The sequence below is a fragment of the Myotis yumanensis genome, unplaced genomic scaffold, assembly GCF_028538775.1.
Source record: "Myotis yumanensis isolate MYYU_CA2020_CCGP unplaced genomic scaffold, mMyoYum1.0.hap1 SCAF_11, whole genome shotgun sequence".
NCBI lineage: Eukaryota > Metazoa > Chordata > Mammalia > Chiroptera > Vespertilionidae > Myotis > Myotis yumanensis.
Window position 1 is genome coordinate 15,609,264 of NW_027223762.1, and position 13,745 is coordinate 15,623,008.

General features: G+C 41.5%; 1 protein-coding gene across 18 annotated transcripts in view; it reads left to right on the plus strand.

Annotated features, from left to right (window-relative positions):
• Positions 1–13,745, plus strand: part of LTBP1 (latent transforming growth factor beta binding protein 1) — a 344,698-nt gene that overhangs the window by 190,062 nt on the left and 140,891 nt on the right. For all 18 annotated transcript variants that reach the window (XM_070428970.1, XM_070428975.1, XM_070428973.1 and 15 more), the window contains 2 exons: positions 5,574–5,676; positions 10,275–10,346. In XM_070428970.1, the coding sequence (XP_070285071.1) occupies positions 5,574–5,676; positions 10,275–10,346 (175 nt within the window). The remainder of the gene's footprint in view (positions 1–5,573; positions 5,677–10,274; positions 10,347–13,745) is intronic.

The following is a 13,745-nucleotide window of genomic DNA, read 5'->3' on the forward strand; positions in this document are numbered from 1 at the left end:
TTTTAGTTGTATTTTTGAAGTGGTTGTTTGCGGCAGCAGTCTCCGGTGTTTATCTATGCCGCCATCTTGGTCTCTCCTCCCTGTCTCCTTTGATCCCCAACTACAAATTGAGTTGAAAGTTTGGAAAACTCTCCATGGTTCAGCTCCAGCTCATTCTCTGACTTTCCCCACTCATTCTCTGTTCTTTGTATTGGGCCTGCCTGTGTCTGCCCTTCTCCTCCTACCCACTCACCCTGGGTCCTCTCCCTGTTGGTGATGGGCCCTGGGTGTAGCTAGAGTTGTTCTATTTCTTTGGAATCTCTTTCTCCTCAATATAGCAGTTGAGTCACTGTCTTGCTTCAGCTCCTGCCTAAACATGGTCCTGTGTACTCTTGCAAGGGTTGCAATGAATCAGCATTCTCTCCTTTCATGTATAACTTCAGTGTAATCTTTAGAGACATTTAAAGAATCTGTATGCTTTAACATTTTAAGTTTTATTTATTCCATGGTTCAGTGCCATATTCTCTTTGAGAAAACAGTCTTTATTCAAACTCAAAATATTTTATCCTTCATTGTATAATGAGAATAAAATAAAATGAGTATTATATATATATATATATATATATATGAAAGATAATTCATAAGAGTAATTCATTATGCAAATTGCCAGCACTTTAACACTTTATAGATTATATTCACACGGCACACGAGCTGAGGGGACGAATGGAGAGCCAGCCTACACACTGCTTTCCAAATGCTATGACCTAGTGCAGAAAACATCCCAAAGGGTCACCTTTTTCTAGTCTCCACAGAGGGGTAAAGGCAGCCCTGCTTGACATGAATCAATATTACTACAGTTCTTTGAAGTTGGGATTATTGTCATTACTAGCACAGAGAGGCTGGACTATCTGTTGAACATCTTACTGCTCATCAGAGAGAACTGGGATTTACATCCAGGTCTAATGAGTCAGTTCAGTTCTTCTTTCTCTTTCCCATGGTTGGATATTCCTCTCCCAGAACCTGGCCCTGTGTAAGCACACATTCCTGGAGTGAGGATTTGTAGGTACCAGTAATTTTATGGTATGAAAATTCAATCTCCAGTATTGATCACAACCTCTTCAAGTTATTGTTCATCTTTGAAGAAACTCCAGTGGTGAGTTTTTAATGAACAAAAATTGTAAGCCTTGGTTGCCAAATAAGTTTCGAGCTATCATTCCAGCTTACGTATTTAGAGGGAGCTCTAAAAACATCTGTAATCACAGGTTGACCAGGAAAGTACTATGGCACTATTCCAAAATTGAGGATGAAGTCTACTGATAAGTGTTCCCTATCAGGTCAAGATTTATAAAAGTACATAACCTTGTAGTCTGTTAATTCGTAACCACTCAAAATTGACGGTTTTCACACCATAATGTAATAATTTTGTGTTATAACATGGATGTTCTTGAAGTAATTCTAACGATTCTCGAATAGCCTCACCTTCTGAGGCATGGTGCTAAAGGAGATATAACAATAGGAAGGGTCAAAGAGTCATTTTCATGCACCCAGTTTTCTAAGAATCATGGTCACATTGCACTGGTTAATCAGGGTCAGGAGTATCTCTATTTGTGTGTTTTGTGTGTTTTTTTCATTTCCATAGAGTTTGCATGATCCTGTAGGAGGAGGCTCAGACTGGAGTGAGCATCTCTGGAGCTGTTGATGAGCAAGGAAGTAAGACAAAAGAGGTGGTTAGGAATGCATCTGACATGGCCCTGTTATAGACGTGAGAGCAACAGAGGTACTTGAGGTTGGCTCTAGTGTCTACTAATTTACGTTTCCTAAATCACACACACAGTATATTGAACATAGAACCCTAGACCTGGCAGACACCATAGAAGTCATCTGCTTTATATTCTGGGCATTCCTGAGAGGTGTTCGCCCAGTCTGTGCTCCGAATGAAGATGTCAGTATCTTTCATTGTTGAGGGGCGTTAAATGTTGAAATGGTTTCCTGCTTAATGAGTTGGACCCTCTCTTCCTGTGACTTGCAGCCGCGAGTCCTACTAATACCTTCACCATGTAACTAGCTTCAAGCAACACATTTTAACATATCTGAACTCTGCCATCATGGCTGCAGGTAGTGTTTATTTTTTCTATTTCCTTTAATTGATACCCACAGGGCATGGTTGCCAGAACCTTCATTGTTCCCTTTGCACTACTCTACGTGGGTCATGTATTTGCAGAATCCTAGCATGGGTGTGTGGGGTCAGTGTCCCCTTATCTGCAGCATGGAGTGGTGTGAATTTTGGGGGGAGCTATAGCGCATTGCCCCTTTGACAGGATAGAATTTTCTTTCTGACTTGCAATAGCTGAACATTGGGTTGTAAGTGTAGCACGCTTCTCCTGGATTGCTTATGCACAAGGTATGCCATGAAATGAGAGACTGGCTTTCTTTGAAAATGTGGTGAATGATTCACATAGGAGAAATTCCACTTGTGTTTTTCACTTGTAAAACTCACCTCAATCTGGGCATAAAAATATAGTTAGGCAGAATCAGTCTGTGTCCATGTAATTATGTCTCATGGAGAAGCAGAATCCTCCCGTCTGAGAGGAGACTCTGAATTCCAGCATCCTCTTCTATGTGGTCTCTCCCATGTGGCCTTTCGGCGTGGAGGAGAGAAGATCCTTCCTCTGCCTTCATTTCCTCTAACTATTTCCCACATCCAGGGAGGACCTCTGGTATTGGGTAGTCTCATGCGAGAGCCCTGAGTATGGCCACAAAGATCTCTCGGGTGGAGTTTCTGGCCACACGTTGAAAGCTGTTCATAGCTCAGACACTACAGGGGTACATACCTAGAACTTAGTGCCTTGCTGTAAGCCTGCCTTCATCCCTTGCAGCCTGTTCTCATGCTGTGCAGACCCAGTTTTGGGAAGAAACACAGTGTCTGGTACCACCTACATGGCCGTTTATTTCATCAATTTGGATGGCTTGTGCTGCTCTTGGCTGTGGACCTGCAAAAACAAAGCCATGGGATAAAGCGGCCCGAGTCCTGTAATGAAAACCTGGTACCTTTTGTGAGGCCCGGTAGAGAGACGTGGTTTATTTTCCCCATACCAAGTCAAACATTCTCGGAATCCAAGGTGAAAATTGGATTTTAACTGCTACTGAACGTTTGAGCACATAAAATCAGCAAGTGTTGAGAGTTTTTCATGATGAAGAGAAGAACCCGAAGAGCCTGATACAAGAATGATCAACATGTGACGTGCACTGGTGTCTCACATAAGTCTGATGGATAAAACTGGAAAGACAGCAGATCGCCACAGTGGAGACTGCTGTGTCCTTTTTTAAAATATTTTTTTTTCAATTACAGTTTGTATTCAATATTCTGTTGTATTAGTCTCAGGTGCACAACTTGGTGGTTAGACAATCATATACTCATGAAGGGTTCCCCCCTGGTATGTCTAGTACCCACCCAGCACCATACATAAGTTATTCCAGTATATTGACCATATTCCCTAATGCTCTAGTTAAATCCCTGTGACTATGTTGTAACTACCAGTGTGTACTTCTCACCCTTCAGCTTTTCTTAACATGACCATCGTGTTCCTAGTCGTATGCCCGGAGCATGACTGCCTCTTCCTTCTTCCTTGCCTTTCATTTCCCATTGCAGCCTCTAAGATTAAACTGAAGGAGTCTGGGTACTACTTGAATCAGCCAGTCTGTGGTTTTCTTCTCTCAGGTTCTCCATTTGTTCATGTGTGTCCCCCCCCCCCACCCCCCCACCATGTTCCAGCTTTGGAGAGCACACAACATCCTGCCAGAATCATTACAAACCACAAGCAAACACACAACCTAATGACTTCAAAGCTATGATATAACTGAAAATTCATTACCTGTGCTGGGCCACCTCTGGTTTCAGTTTTCAATTTGGTCACTTGGCGCCTCAGTCAGAATGCGGCGTGCCCGGACTCATGGGAAGAAGCCTGTCCCTGGAGGCTGCCAGGCGACCGTGTCTGCTCCCTGCTGCCCTTGGAAGGCACACCACCTGCCCGACTTGCTGCCACAGTGTCCTACTCACTGGCCTCTGTGCATTGGCTGATTTCCATTGCTTTTCACAGAGCCACTGCTCGCCTGGGTGGATGGCAACTGGTCCCTCCCTCCCTCCCTCCCTCCTCCCTCCTTCCCTCCCTCCCTCTTTCCCTCCCTCGAGCATTTATTGAGCATTTGCGATGTGCACTGTGCACTGGAATATAAAGGTAAATAAGATACATCTGCATTTAAGTAAAACGCATTGCAGAGACTGTGGGACTGTGAGAAAAGTGCCGGAGGAAAGAGGAGGGAGGAACTTGTTAAAACTGAGGAGACACGAGGCTTCCTGTGACGGTTCCTCAGAGTTGGGGCTCATGAAATAAGGAAGTTTCTCTGGGCAAAGGAAAAACGGAGGGCCACCAGAGAGAGAAGGCACAGCTTTCGGAAAGACAGCTTAGAAAACTGTAGTCTTTTGGGATGCCTGAGGATGGGTGTAGAGAGGTGAAGGGGGCAGAGAGAAAGTCAGAAAAGCTCTTAGGCAGGAATAGGAAGGGCCTTCTGTGTCATGCCAGGGCGTTTGCAGCCTTCAGACAGTGGGAGTCACTGCCGGTGTGTCATCTGTGGAGGAATGTGATCAGATTTGTCTTTGGAAAGATGACTCTTGAAACCGCTAGAGGATTTTGTGGAGGCGGAGGCAGATGAAGGCCACGGACTGACCCCTGAGATGTGGGCTTAGCCTGCACAGTAGGGGTGGAGTAGTCCTCCCTGCACAGCTGCCCTCAGGATCGGCACACAGAGCAGGGTCTGCTTTCCTAGACCTTCCCAACCTCACTGAGTTGGTCTCTCTTCAGACCCCTGCCTCTCAGCCTCCCTGACCTCCTGTGGTTGACCAAGGCCATGAGATGGATCTTTACATTGGGCAGCTCCAGGTGGTCAGTGGCCTCCAGCCCTGCTCTTCTGCCTCCTGGTCTCGTTTAAACCTGCCAGTGTCTTCCTAGCTTGGCCGACCTCCTAGGTCAGTCCGCTTGGCTGCCTGATGCCTTCGCCACTGCTGGAGCTGTGAGAGCTGATCTGGCTCAGCAAGTGAGCATTTCGGGTATTGTCCTCTCTGTTCTTTCCCTGCCCGGCCCTGGGGTTATAGGGAGACCAGCAGCCCCTTGTAGATGGGATCTGTGCCACATTCTCAAGGTTTACACACCTACCCTGCCCTTGGAGTACTGTTTCCTGATGATCCGCTGATAGTTGAAACTAAAATTTTAAAGGTTTATATTGATCTTTCACATTTTCAGGTTCTATTAAGAGAAAAAAGGGCTTGGAAGCGTAAGTTTTATAAAGCTCTCTGAACAGTGACAGATTCTCATAAGACTAACAATGCCAGGAAGCTCTAGAAATATGCCTGTTCATTTCAGTGTGGTCTTGACTCCGTCATGGTGTTCTGTTTTGAAGTTTTAGAGGTGTTTTTTCCCCTCTCTAATTCTGTTGATAACAACATGACTGTTTTATAATGTGGCTGAAGCTCAGCAGTGCTCTAGAGTGGGGCGTCCTGCACTCAATTAACCTGCGTATTTCACACCCCATCATTGCAGTGTGGCAAAGCGCTCCCTGGCCTCTCCAAGCAGGAGGACTGCTGTGGAACTGTGGGGACCTCCTGGGGCTTTCACAAATGCCAGAAATGCCCCAAGAAGCCATGTAAGTGACATGTCCTCTTTCCTTTGCAGGTTAATGTAGCACATCTGTTTCCTTACGATCACTGTTTTAATGGTGAGACATTCGACTTTCAAAGAACTCTTATTGAATTGTAGAACATCGTGCAAAAATTTGCACTTCCAGAAACCTTACAGGTCTGAGAAAAGTTTTATACCCGTTCTGTGGGGGGGGGGGGGGGGGGGGGGAGGTTTTTTTTTTGTGTGTGTGTGTGTTTTTTAAAAATATATTTTTATTGATTTCAAAGAGGAAAGGAGAGGGAGAGATAGATAGGAACATCATTGATGAGAGAGAATCATTGATCGGCCACCTCCTGCATGCCCCCTACTGGGGATCGAGCCACAATCCAGGCATGTGCTCTGACAGGGAATCGAACTGCAACCTCCTGGTTCACAGGTCGATGTCCAACCATCTGAGCCACTTTCTGGCCCCATTCTGTTTTTTTTTTTTAATAAGTACAGTTATGAGTTGCCTTCTTTACTCAGATTGCATATTTTTTTTAAAAAGTCTTTTAAGCCGAAACCAGTTTGGCTCAGTGGATAGAGCGTCGGCCTGCGGACTGAAAGGTCCCAGGTTTGATTCCGGTCAAGGGCATGTACCTGGGCTGCGGGCACATCCCCAGTGGGAGATGTGCAGGAGGCGGCTGATCGATGTTTCTCTCTCATCGATGTTTCTGGCTTTCTATCTCTCTCCCTTCCTCTCTATAAAAAATCAATAAAATATATTTTTAAAAAAAGTCTTTTAAGAGGTGATATGCTAAATAAAACAGGGTCTATTTTCTTAGGTGAAGAGAAAGCAGGATAGCTTTTAAGATGATAATGACATGTTTCAAATCCTATAAAAAGTCAGTGCAGTTGTGATTTCTTAGGTTAAATTTCTTAAATGAAGTTTTTATTAACAGCCATAACGACTGTTGTAGTTTTTGTTATACTCTAACTTTTCAAAATTCACTTAAAAAGAAAAAAGCTCAAATTAAGAAATGATTGTAAAAAAGCAATTGATAGTAACTAGAACCCAGTACTCTCCCCTTTTCTTCTTACTCATGCTTCTATACTATCGCAGTTCTCGGTCACATGACTGTTGACACCCACATGCTTTGATTATTCTGTAAAATCTGTTTTTCAGAAGCTATTGAGTGGAATAAGTCCAGAATCACATCTTTCTGTTACCTTTTTCCCAAATATAGTTTTTATTTTTAGTTTCTGTATGTAGCATTAATTCTGGAAAACTGATTTTTAATACATTTTAGAAAAACAAAGATAACTTGTTTTAAGTGGAGTGTTTTTACACTTACTCATCTCGTTTTTGCCAAGGAAGGGAGTGATACTTTTCTCAGTCATCTTTTTTTGCTTTGTATAACTGAAGAGTTTTGTAAGTTTTTAAAAAAATATTTTACACTTCAAGGAATTTCCCATTTGCTTCAATTGAGTAATTTTTACTTGATTTGGTTGATATTCTCAAATGCTTTTGAAACCTCCCTGTTAAGTCTAGAATCTGCCACCTTGAAATCACTGTGGCTCCTTATGTCTGTCTTATAAACTATTCTCCCATCATAATAACTTGTTTTAAATAATTGTCTCTCATTTAGACTTCCTTAGCTCTCAAACTTGTGTGTTTTCTAAATCTCCTAAAGTTAATTTCACTTAGTATCACTGTTCTGTTGATATTACTGTCTTCTTTTAGAGGACCAATTTGTGGAAACAGCCACTGAAGTTTCTAATAACTTTCAATTAGGGAAAATGTCACATAAATAAGAACATTGAGTACTGCAAGGATGTCCCCAGTGGACTTTCTAGGCTGATTCAAAAATGATGGCCAATGTGGATTTCCAGAAAGTGGGTTGAATGTGATGGTCCCTCTTCACTGAAAGACCCATTTGCCTGAAATTATGTTGGGAATCTGATGGAAGGGGCATCTATGAGACAGTTAGTATGATTTTAAAGAGCCTGGAGTTTGAAGTTAGGTAGAACCTGTGCTAGACTCCCAATTCGCATTTGCTATTGAGTCCATAGGTCATGAAAATGAGAGTCTGTATCTAAAATATTGAAAAAATACTGCTTTTTGTTTTAACTGCCTACCCTCCATTGATTGTGTATGTTTGTAGGAATATTGTGGAGGGTGGTAGATTTCCCACTGCTAGGTTTAAGGACCAAAGAAAGACAAGCCCAGTTCTTACAACTTCGTTTTGTGGCCAAGTTTTTCTTCTCTAATACTTTTCTTTCATCTTATACCTTATTTTTATTTCTCATTTCTTCTCTCTCTCTCTCTCTCTCTCTCTCTCTCTCTCTCTCTCTCTCTCTCTCCTTTCTCTCCCTTTCTCTCTCCCTCTCTCCCTCTCTCTCCCTCTCTCCCTCTCTCCCTCTCATCTTTTGCTTAGATTCTTCTCTATTTTCCACACCCCAAAGTTGCAAGACAGGAGTAACGGGAATCATCGTTTTTTGTTTTTTGCTTTTTTATCCCGAACTTCCACTCCTGACCTTTTGAATTGTGCCATCTAGGTATAAATTCATCTACTTCATATGGTTTTGATAGCTCTATATTTTAGTGTTGATAATAAGTTAGATAGAATGTGAAAGTACGTACAAAGTTGCTAACGCTTTTAACTAAAGGCTGATGAAATGAATTCAGATGTTGACTCATTTAATGTATAAAATTAAAGAGATTGATTCACTTGGAGATGGGCAGTGTGGATTATGAATGGAGTAAACCATTAGCATCTTTTTTTTTTTTAACCATTAGCATCTTGACATTCACTTCGTTTGTGCCTAAGTGACTCACTCCCAAGAAACACTCTGGGGGTCACATTCTTCCTGTGTCATTTAGAAACTTTCCTTTCCTGGGTTGGTGCTACTCTGTAAATCACACCCCTTTTGGAAGAGAACAGACTTTCCTTGGCTTTCTATGCTATGGTTTTGTGTTCCATGTCTTTTTTATTTCACTCAAAATAGTCCAAACCTCAGTTTTCAAATGGCTTTTATTTAATGTTTGAAGTGTTTGTTTAGCCACATACAAAAATACCTTTCACTTGGATCAGTTTTTATTGTGAAACTTTACATTTTAAATTTGCAGGTGATTTCCTTAAATAGTCTGTAATCTATTAAAAAAATGTACGTAGCATGAGCAAGTTGCTTGTCCCTTAAGAGATTTTAGAAGAAAATGAACATTGAATCCTAAGCTTAGGAAGACTTCAGGAGATCCTTTGCTCCACCCCCTGCCTTTGCCTCTCTTTTGCCTTTGAACAGTTCACAGACAGAGTGCCCACAATCTCTGTAGGCAGTCTGCCCCACAAGGCTTTGCTGTATGGGAGAGGACTAGACGTTCAGTCAAGGAGGTGAATGGGGCAGCTCCCTCCACGCTGACCTCTCCCTTCTCTTAACTCACTAATCTTAGATTCCTCACTCTATCCATTTTCAACATTTGAAGGATCTGAAGATGGGGGAAATATGGCAATGAAAGGAAATGAAGGAGGAGAGGAACAACACTAGTACATGCTCATCCGTCCATTAGTGCTGAGAATGCAAAATAATTTTATTTTCCATAAGAAGATTTAGTTTTTACTTCAGCTTTCCTTTTTTACTCCTTCTTCAGGTCTTTTTAGTAGCCTAACCTATTTTGATTATGGCCCATTTTCTGTTGTTCATTATCTTTTTAATAAAGAATACTTTATTTCAGGAAAGAACAGTGACGTGTCATTGAGTGAGTGCTTTTATCAGGCACTGTTGCAGGCATTTGCATTCATTATCTCTGAACTCCTCAACAACCCTGCCGTGGTCCATAGAGGTGATACTCTCATTGCATGGAGTTGCCATTTGGAGCCCAGGAAGCTTTGTTTCCCAAGGTCGCAGATCTATTGCTGGGCAGAACCTAGGTCTCCGTGGTTCCAGAAATTACGCTATTTCAACTATGGTTTCACTTTACAGTGTCAGATTTCAGCGAGTAGGGTTTTGGTAAATGGGTGACTGCGGCATTCGTATCGTTGATGAGTTTTCCGAGTGATAAATCCATACAACTGATCCCAGCTTCTTCTCCCCACCTCCTGTTCTTTTCAGATTTCATATTAGTAAGAATCAGCTCATAAGTAGAATACGCGACCCTGCAATTAAGGCGAGCATATGATGCATTGTGTAAACTGGGGCACTTTTGAGAGTGCAGTGGAGTGCTGTTCATGAACTTTGCTGGAACATGAGGCATAACTCAGGAGTGTCCCAGGCAGACTAGCTTGTAGTCACCCAGACCCACAATAAGAAAATTCAAGCGCCTGTAGCAGTCCTTGGGGACGATGCGATCCTTTGTAATATAAATAAGGAATAACTGGAATAAAATAGAAAAGTCTTATGATTCTCTCATTTAACATAATCAGCATTTACTGACAAATAATTGAGACTGTATCTAATGCAAAATATGAAGTGTACTGACAAACAAGGATAATGTGAAACAAATTAGTACTGTATACATTGAATTGGTATCTTAGAAATGAGTAAGACCACTAATGCCTTAAGTGGCTCTGGTTATCACATATAATAGTTTAGGATTGTAAGAATTAAAACTAAGTACATAACAAAGAATCACTTCTTCTCTTACAGCTTATCATGGATATAACCAAATGATGGAATGTCTACAAGGCTATAAGAGGGTTAACAACACCTTTTGTCAAGGTAAGGTTAACCGAATTCATTGGGATGGACTCAACAGTAGTTTTGGCTTTTTTTATTTTATTTTTATTTTAAAATATATTTTATTGATTTTTTTACAGAGAGGAAGGGAGAGGGATAGAGTCAGAAGCATCAATGAGAGAGAAACGTTGATCAGCTGCCTCCTGCGCGCCCCCCACTGGGGATGTGCCCTCAACCAAGGCACATGCCCTTGGCCGAAATCGAACCTGGGACCCTTCAGTCCTCAGGCCGACGCTCTCTCCACTGAGCCAAACTGGTCAGGGCTAGTTTTGGCTTTTTAGAAACCTGAGTTGTTTGGCCACGTTTTGCTCATTAGCCTAGCAGGTGAGGTTATACATTGACCCACCTCTTGCTCACTCCATTTAGCTGTGTGGAAATATAGGGGTGTAGTGTACAGTTGCTAGAACAGCTTCATTACCATGTAAACTTTATGGAACTTTCTTTCCTTCTATTAATTTGCAATGAAATCCACAGGAGATTGGATTACATTATGGATCACTTAGTGGTCTCCATGCTAGTCACCTTCCATCCATGCATGGGCACATGCGTGTGTACACATGAGCACATGCATGTACCTAGCAGTACTACTTCTTTGCTGACACATGATTGGGCAGCAGGGTTCTCTTTTTGCTCTCAGAGTGTTGCTGGCCACCTTGAAGTGCCCAGGTGTTAAACATCAGAGTGAACACACATTAGCCAGGTAGTAGGGAAAACTAGGTAGCTAAATGTGACAGGTCCTGAGTGCTTTTGCTCACTTTATTTGGAACCCACGGCAGAATTGTACAAGTAGGGAGAGCCTCAGAGGTCATTTAGCCCAGTGTCAGCACTTTGCAAACGAAGGACGTTGAAGTTCAGGCTGGTTAAGCGGCTTTCCTGTGGCTGAATACATAGAGCTGAACTGTAACTCAGGTGTCCCAATACCGAGTTTAGTGCCCATTTAGGATAACACATTCTGTGTGTTATTTTGTGGGACGTGCAGTTAATGCTCCTAATATCCCCTTACGTGTCCAGGATGAAAATGTTGCTATTAGTTACTGGACTGTGCGTACATTGAAATAAACAGAAACAGCTTCCAGGAGACTTATTGAACCAAAATCCATGTCAAAAACGTAGCATATGTCTCCGACTTGTGGTCTGGGGCTCTGTATCCTTGACCATGTGTTTATAAGACAGTAGATTAAGGTAATGTTATAAATTATAGAAATGGTTTATGTCAAAGAAATAGCGTAATTAACTGAGAATTTTCTCGAGTAAAGTATTCCATACTGCATCTGTGTAGCTTTTATGATTTGTAGAGCTTTCACTGACTTAAATAATTTTTTTTGAAATGCACATACCATGTTTTTAAAAAAATTTTGCCTTAAAATATTATAAGCCCTTGTCATATGAAGGAATTTTTGGAAAGTTAGAATTACTGATCAAGGAGAGGATGTCCAAGGCACTTTTTGAAGAATGTCTGCGAACCTCAGTGACACAGGAATAGTGGATTAATCAACATTATGTATGAGTCAGCAGAATTTAAGATATCATTGAAAGATTGTATTAAATGGATGAAAGATGGAATTAATTGGAAGGAAAAACGAGTAAGTTAAATAAATGAATAGATGGCTAAATGTATATACTGCAGTGTAAACCAAGTTATAATTTCACAGATTGGATAAAAAATCTCTATGAAAAGCCCAACCCTATTTTAGGATGCCTTCGTAGAAGCAGAATGAGCAGAGCATTAGAAGTAATGACCTTGCACTCTGTCAGTCAGACTGAATTTGGGGTTTGGGTATTCGTGTTCATTATCTTTTGACTAATAAGGTCAACCAGTTGCTCGTGAAGGGCCCCAAAACCTGAGAGTGTTTAGCGTGGAGAAGTGCAGACCAAAGACACATATACTGGCTAATTTATAAACAAGCCTTACATGTTTGTAAATGTGCCTCTAAGTGTTTGATTAACTATCTTACAAACAAGACTTTCATGAGTTGCTTCAAAAGCCAAAGTCAATAGAATGGAGCTACAAGGAGGCATATTTAGAACTACAAGTAATCGCTGCTATGGAATAGCATTCCCCAGGCATTGTACTGAAATGCCTTTGGAAGTACTGCGCTTCCTGCACATAGACGTGACCCAACAGATACTTAACTATTGGCCAGGATGCTTTAGAGAATTTTTATCCTGTGCAGTAGATTAGATGATTCTGTGGGTACACCCCAGTTCTCTGATGCCGTCATTACTCTGTCTCCTGGGGTAGAGGCTGTGCATGAGAAGAAAGAAGCCACATCTTGGTCTGTCACACAAGTTTTAGCCCCTAGGCATGTGGTTTCCTGAAGTCTCCTCTGTGATTAGGCCTGTCTTCTTGCTCCATTGGACTGTAGACTGAGGAGGGTCCTTATTTATCCTTCACCCTCCTAATCCTCCATGGCTAATTATTAGAAAGGCTCAAGAGTGACAGATGCTCCTAACTTTTCTGAGTGTTAAATGACGAAGAATAGGAATGTTTTTTCGGGGGTGGGATAGGATTTAGACATTATTAATCCCAATTAGAAACTGAAGCATAGAGAGAGTAACTTTCCTAAGGTCACACATATGAAAAGAGGCCCAGCCAGGATTAAACTTCCAAACCACTTGTTTCTATGTGCAGTATGGCCCCCTTTACTATATATATATATATATATATATATATATATATATATATCTGTTAAGTATTACTGATGTGAATACTCACTAATTGGAACAGAAGATATGCCATGTGTGCTGAACTTAATAGAAGTCAAAGCAGTTAACATTGATAGGGTTTTGTTGAATAGCAAAGGATGATTATCTGATATTCCTTCTACTGGCTGGTTCAAGGTTCTAAGAGTTCGTAGTTATCAAAATACTGTCGAAGTGGACGTGGAAATTTGCAGGTAACCACTTGCTATCTCATTTCACAAATTAGAATGGAGAATCTTTTAAACAGTACTTGCTTGAGGGTTTTTCCCCCCATCTCCTGGTGTGGCTGGTATGAAGTGGCCCTTAGCAAGGTTTGTTCACACTGAGCATATCAAATGGTCATTTGCACTGATGGTCAGTAACACCACATCCTGGCTTATGTTTGTCTCAGGAGGATATGTGCAAAAACACTGTTATACTTTTTGGCACAGATTCTAGACTTAAGTATCTCAGAAAGCTCTATTTCACGGTGCCTCAAGAAGCCACCGCTAAATTACACTAGAAGATTGACTCCTAAAATATTATGATTTCATTCCGCATAATCTGTTAAAATTGCTTCTGAGTGAAGGGCTTAATTTCACTCTCTTTGTGATGTGATTGGTCAGTGAAATGAAACAGAACTTTCTCACGTTACATACGTACCCTCCGTTTTCCTAGAGCCTGGAAGCTTTTTGTTTC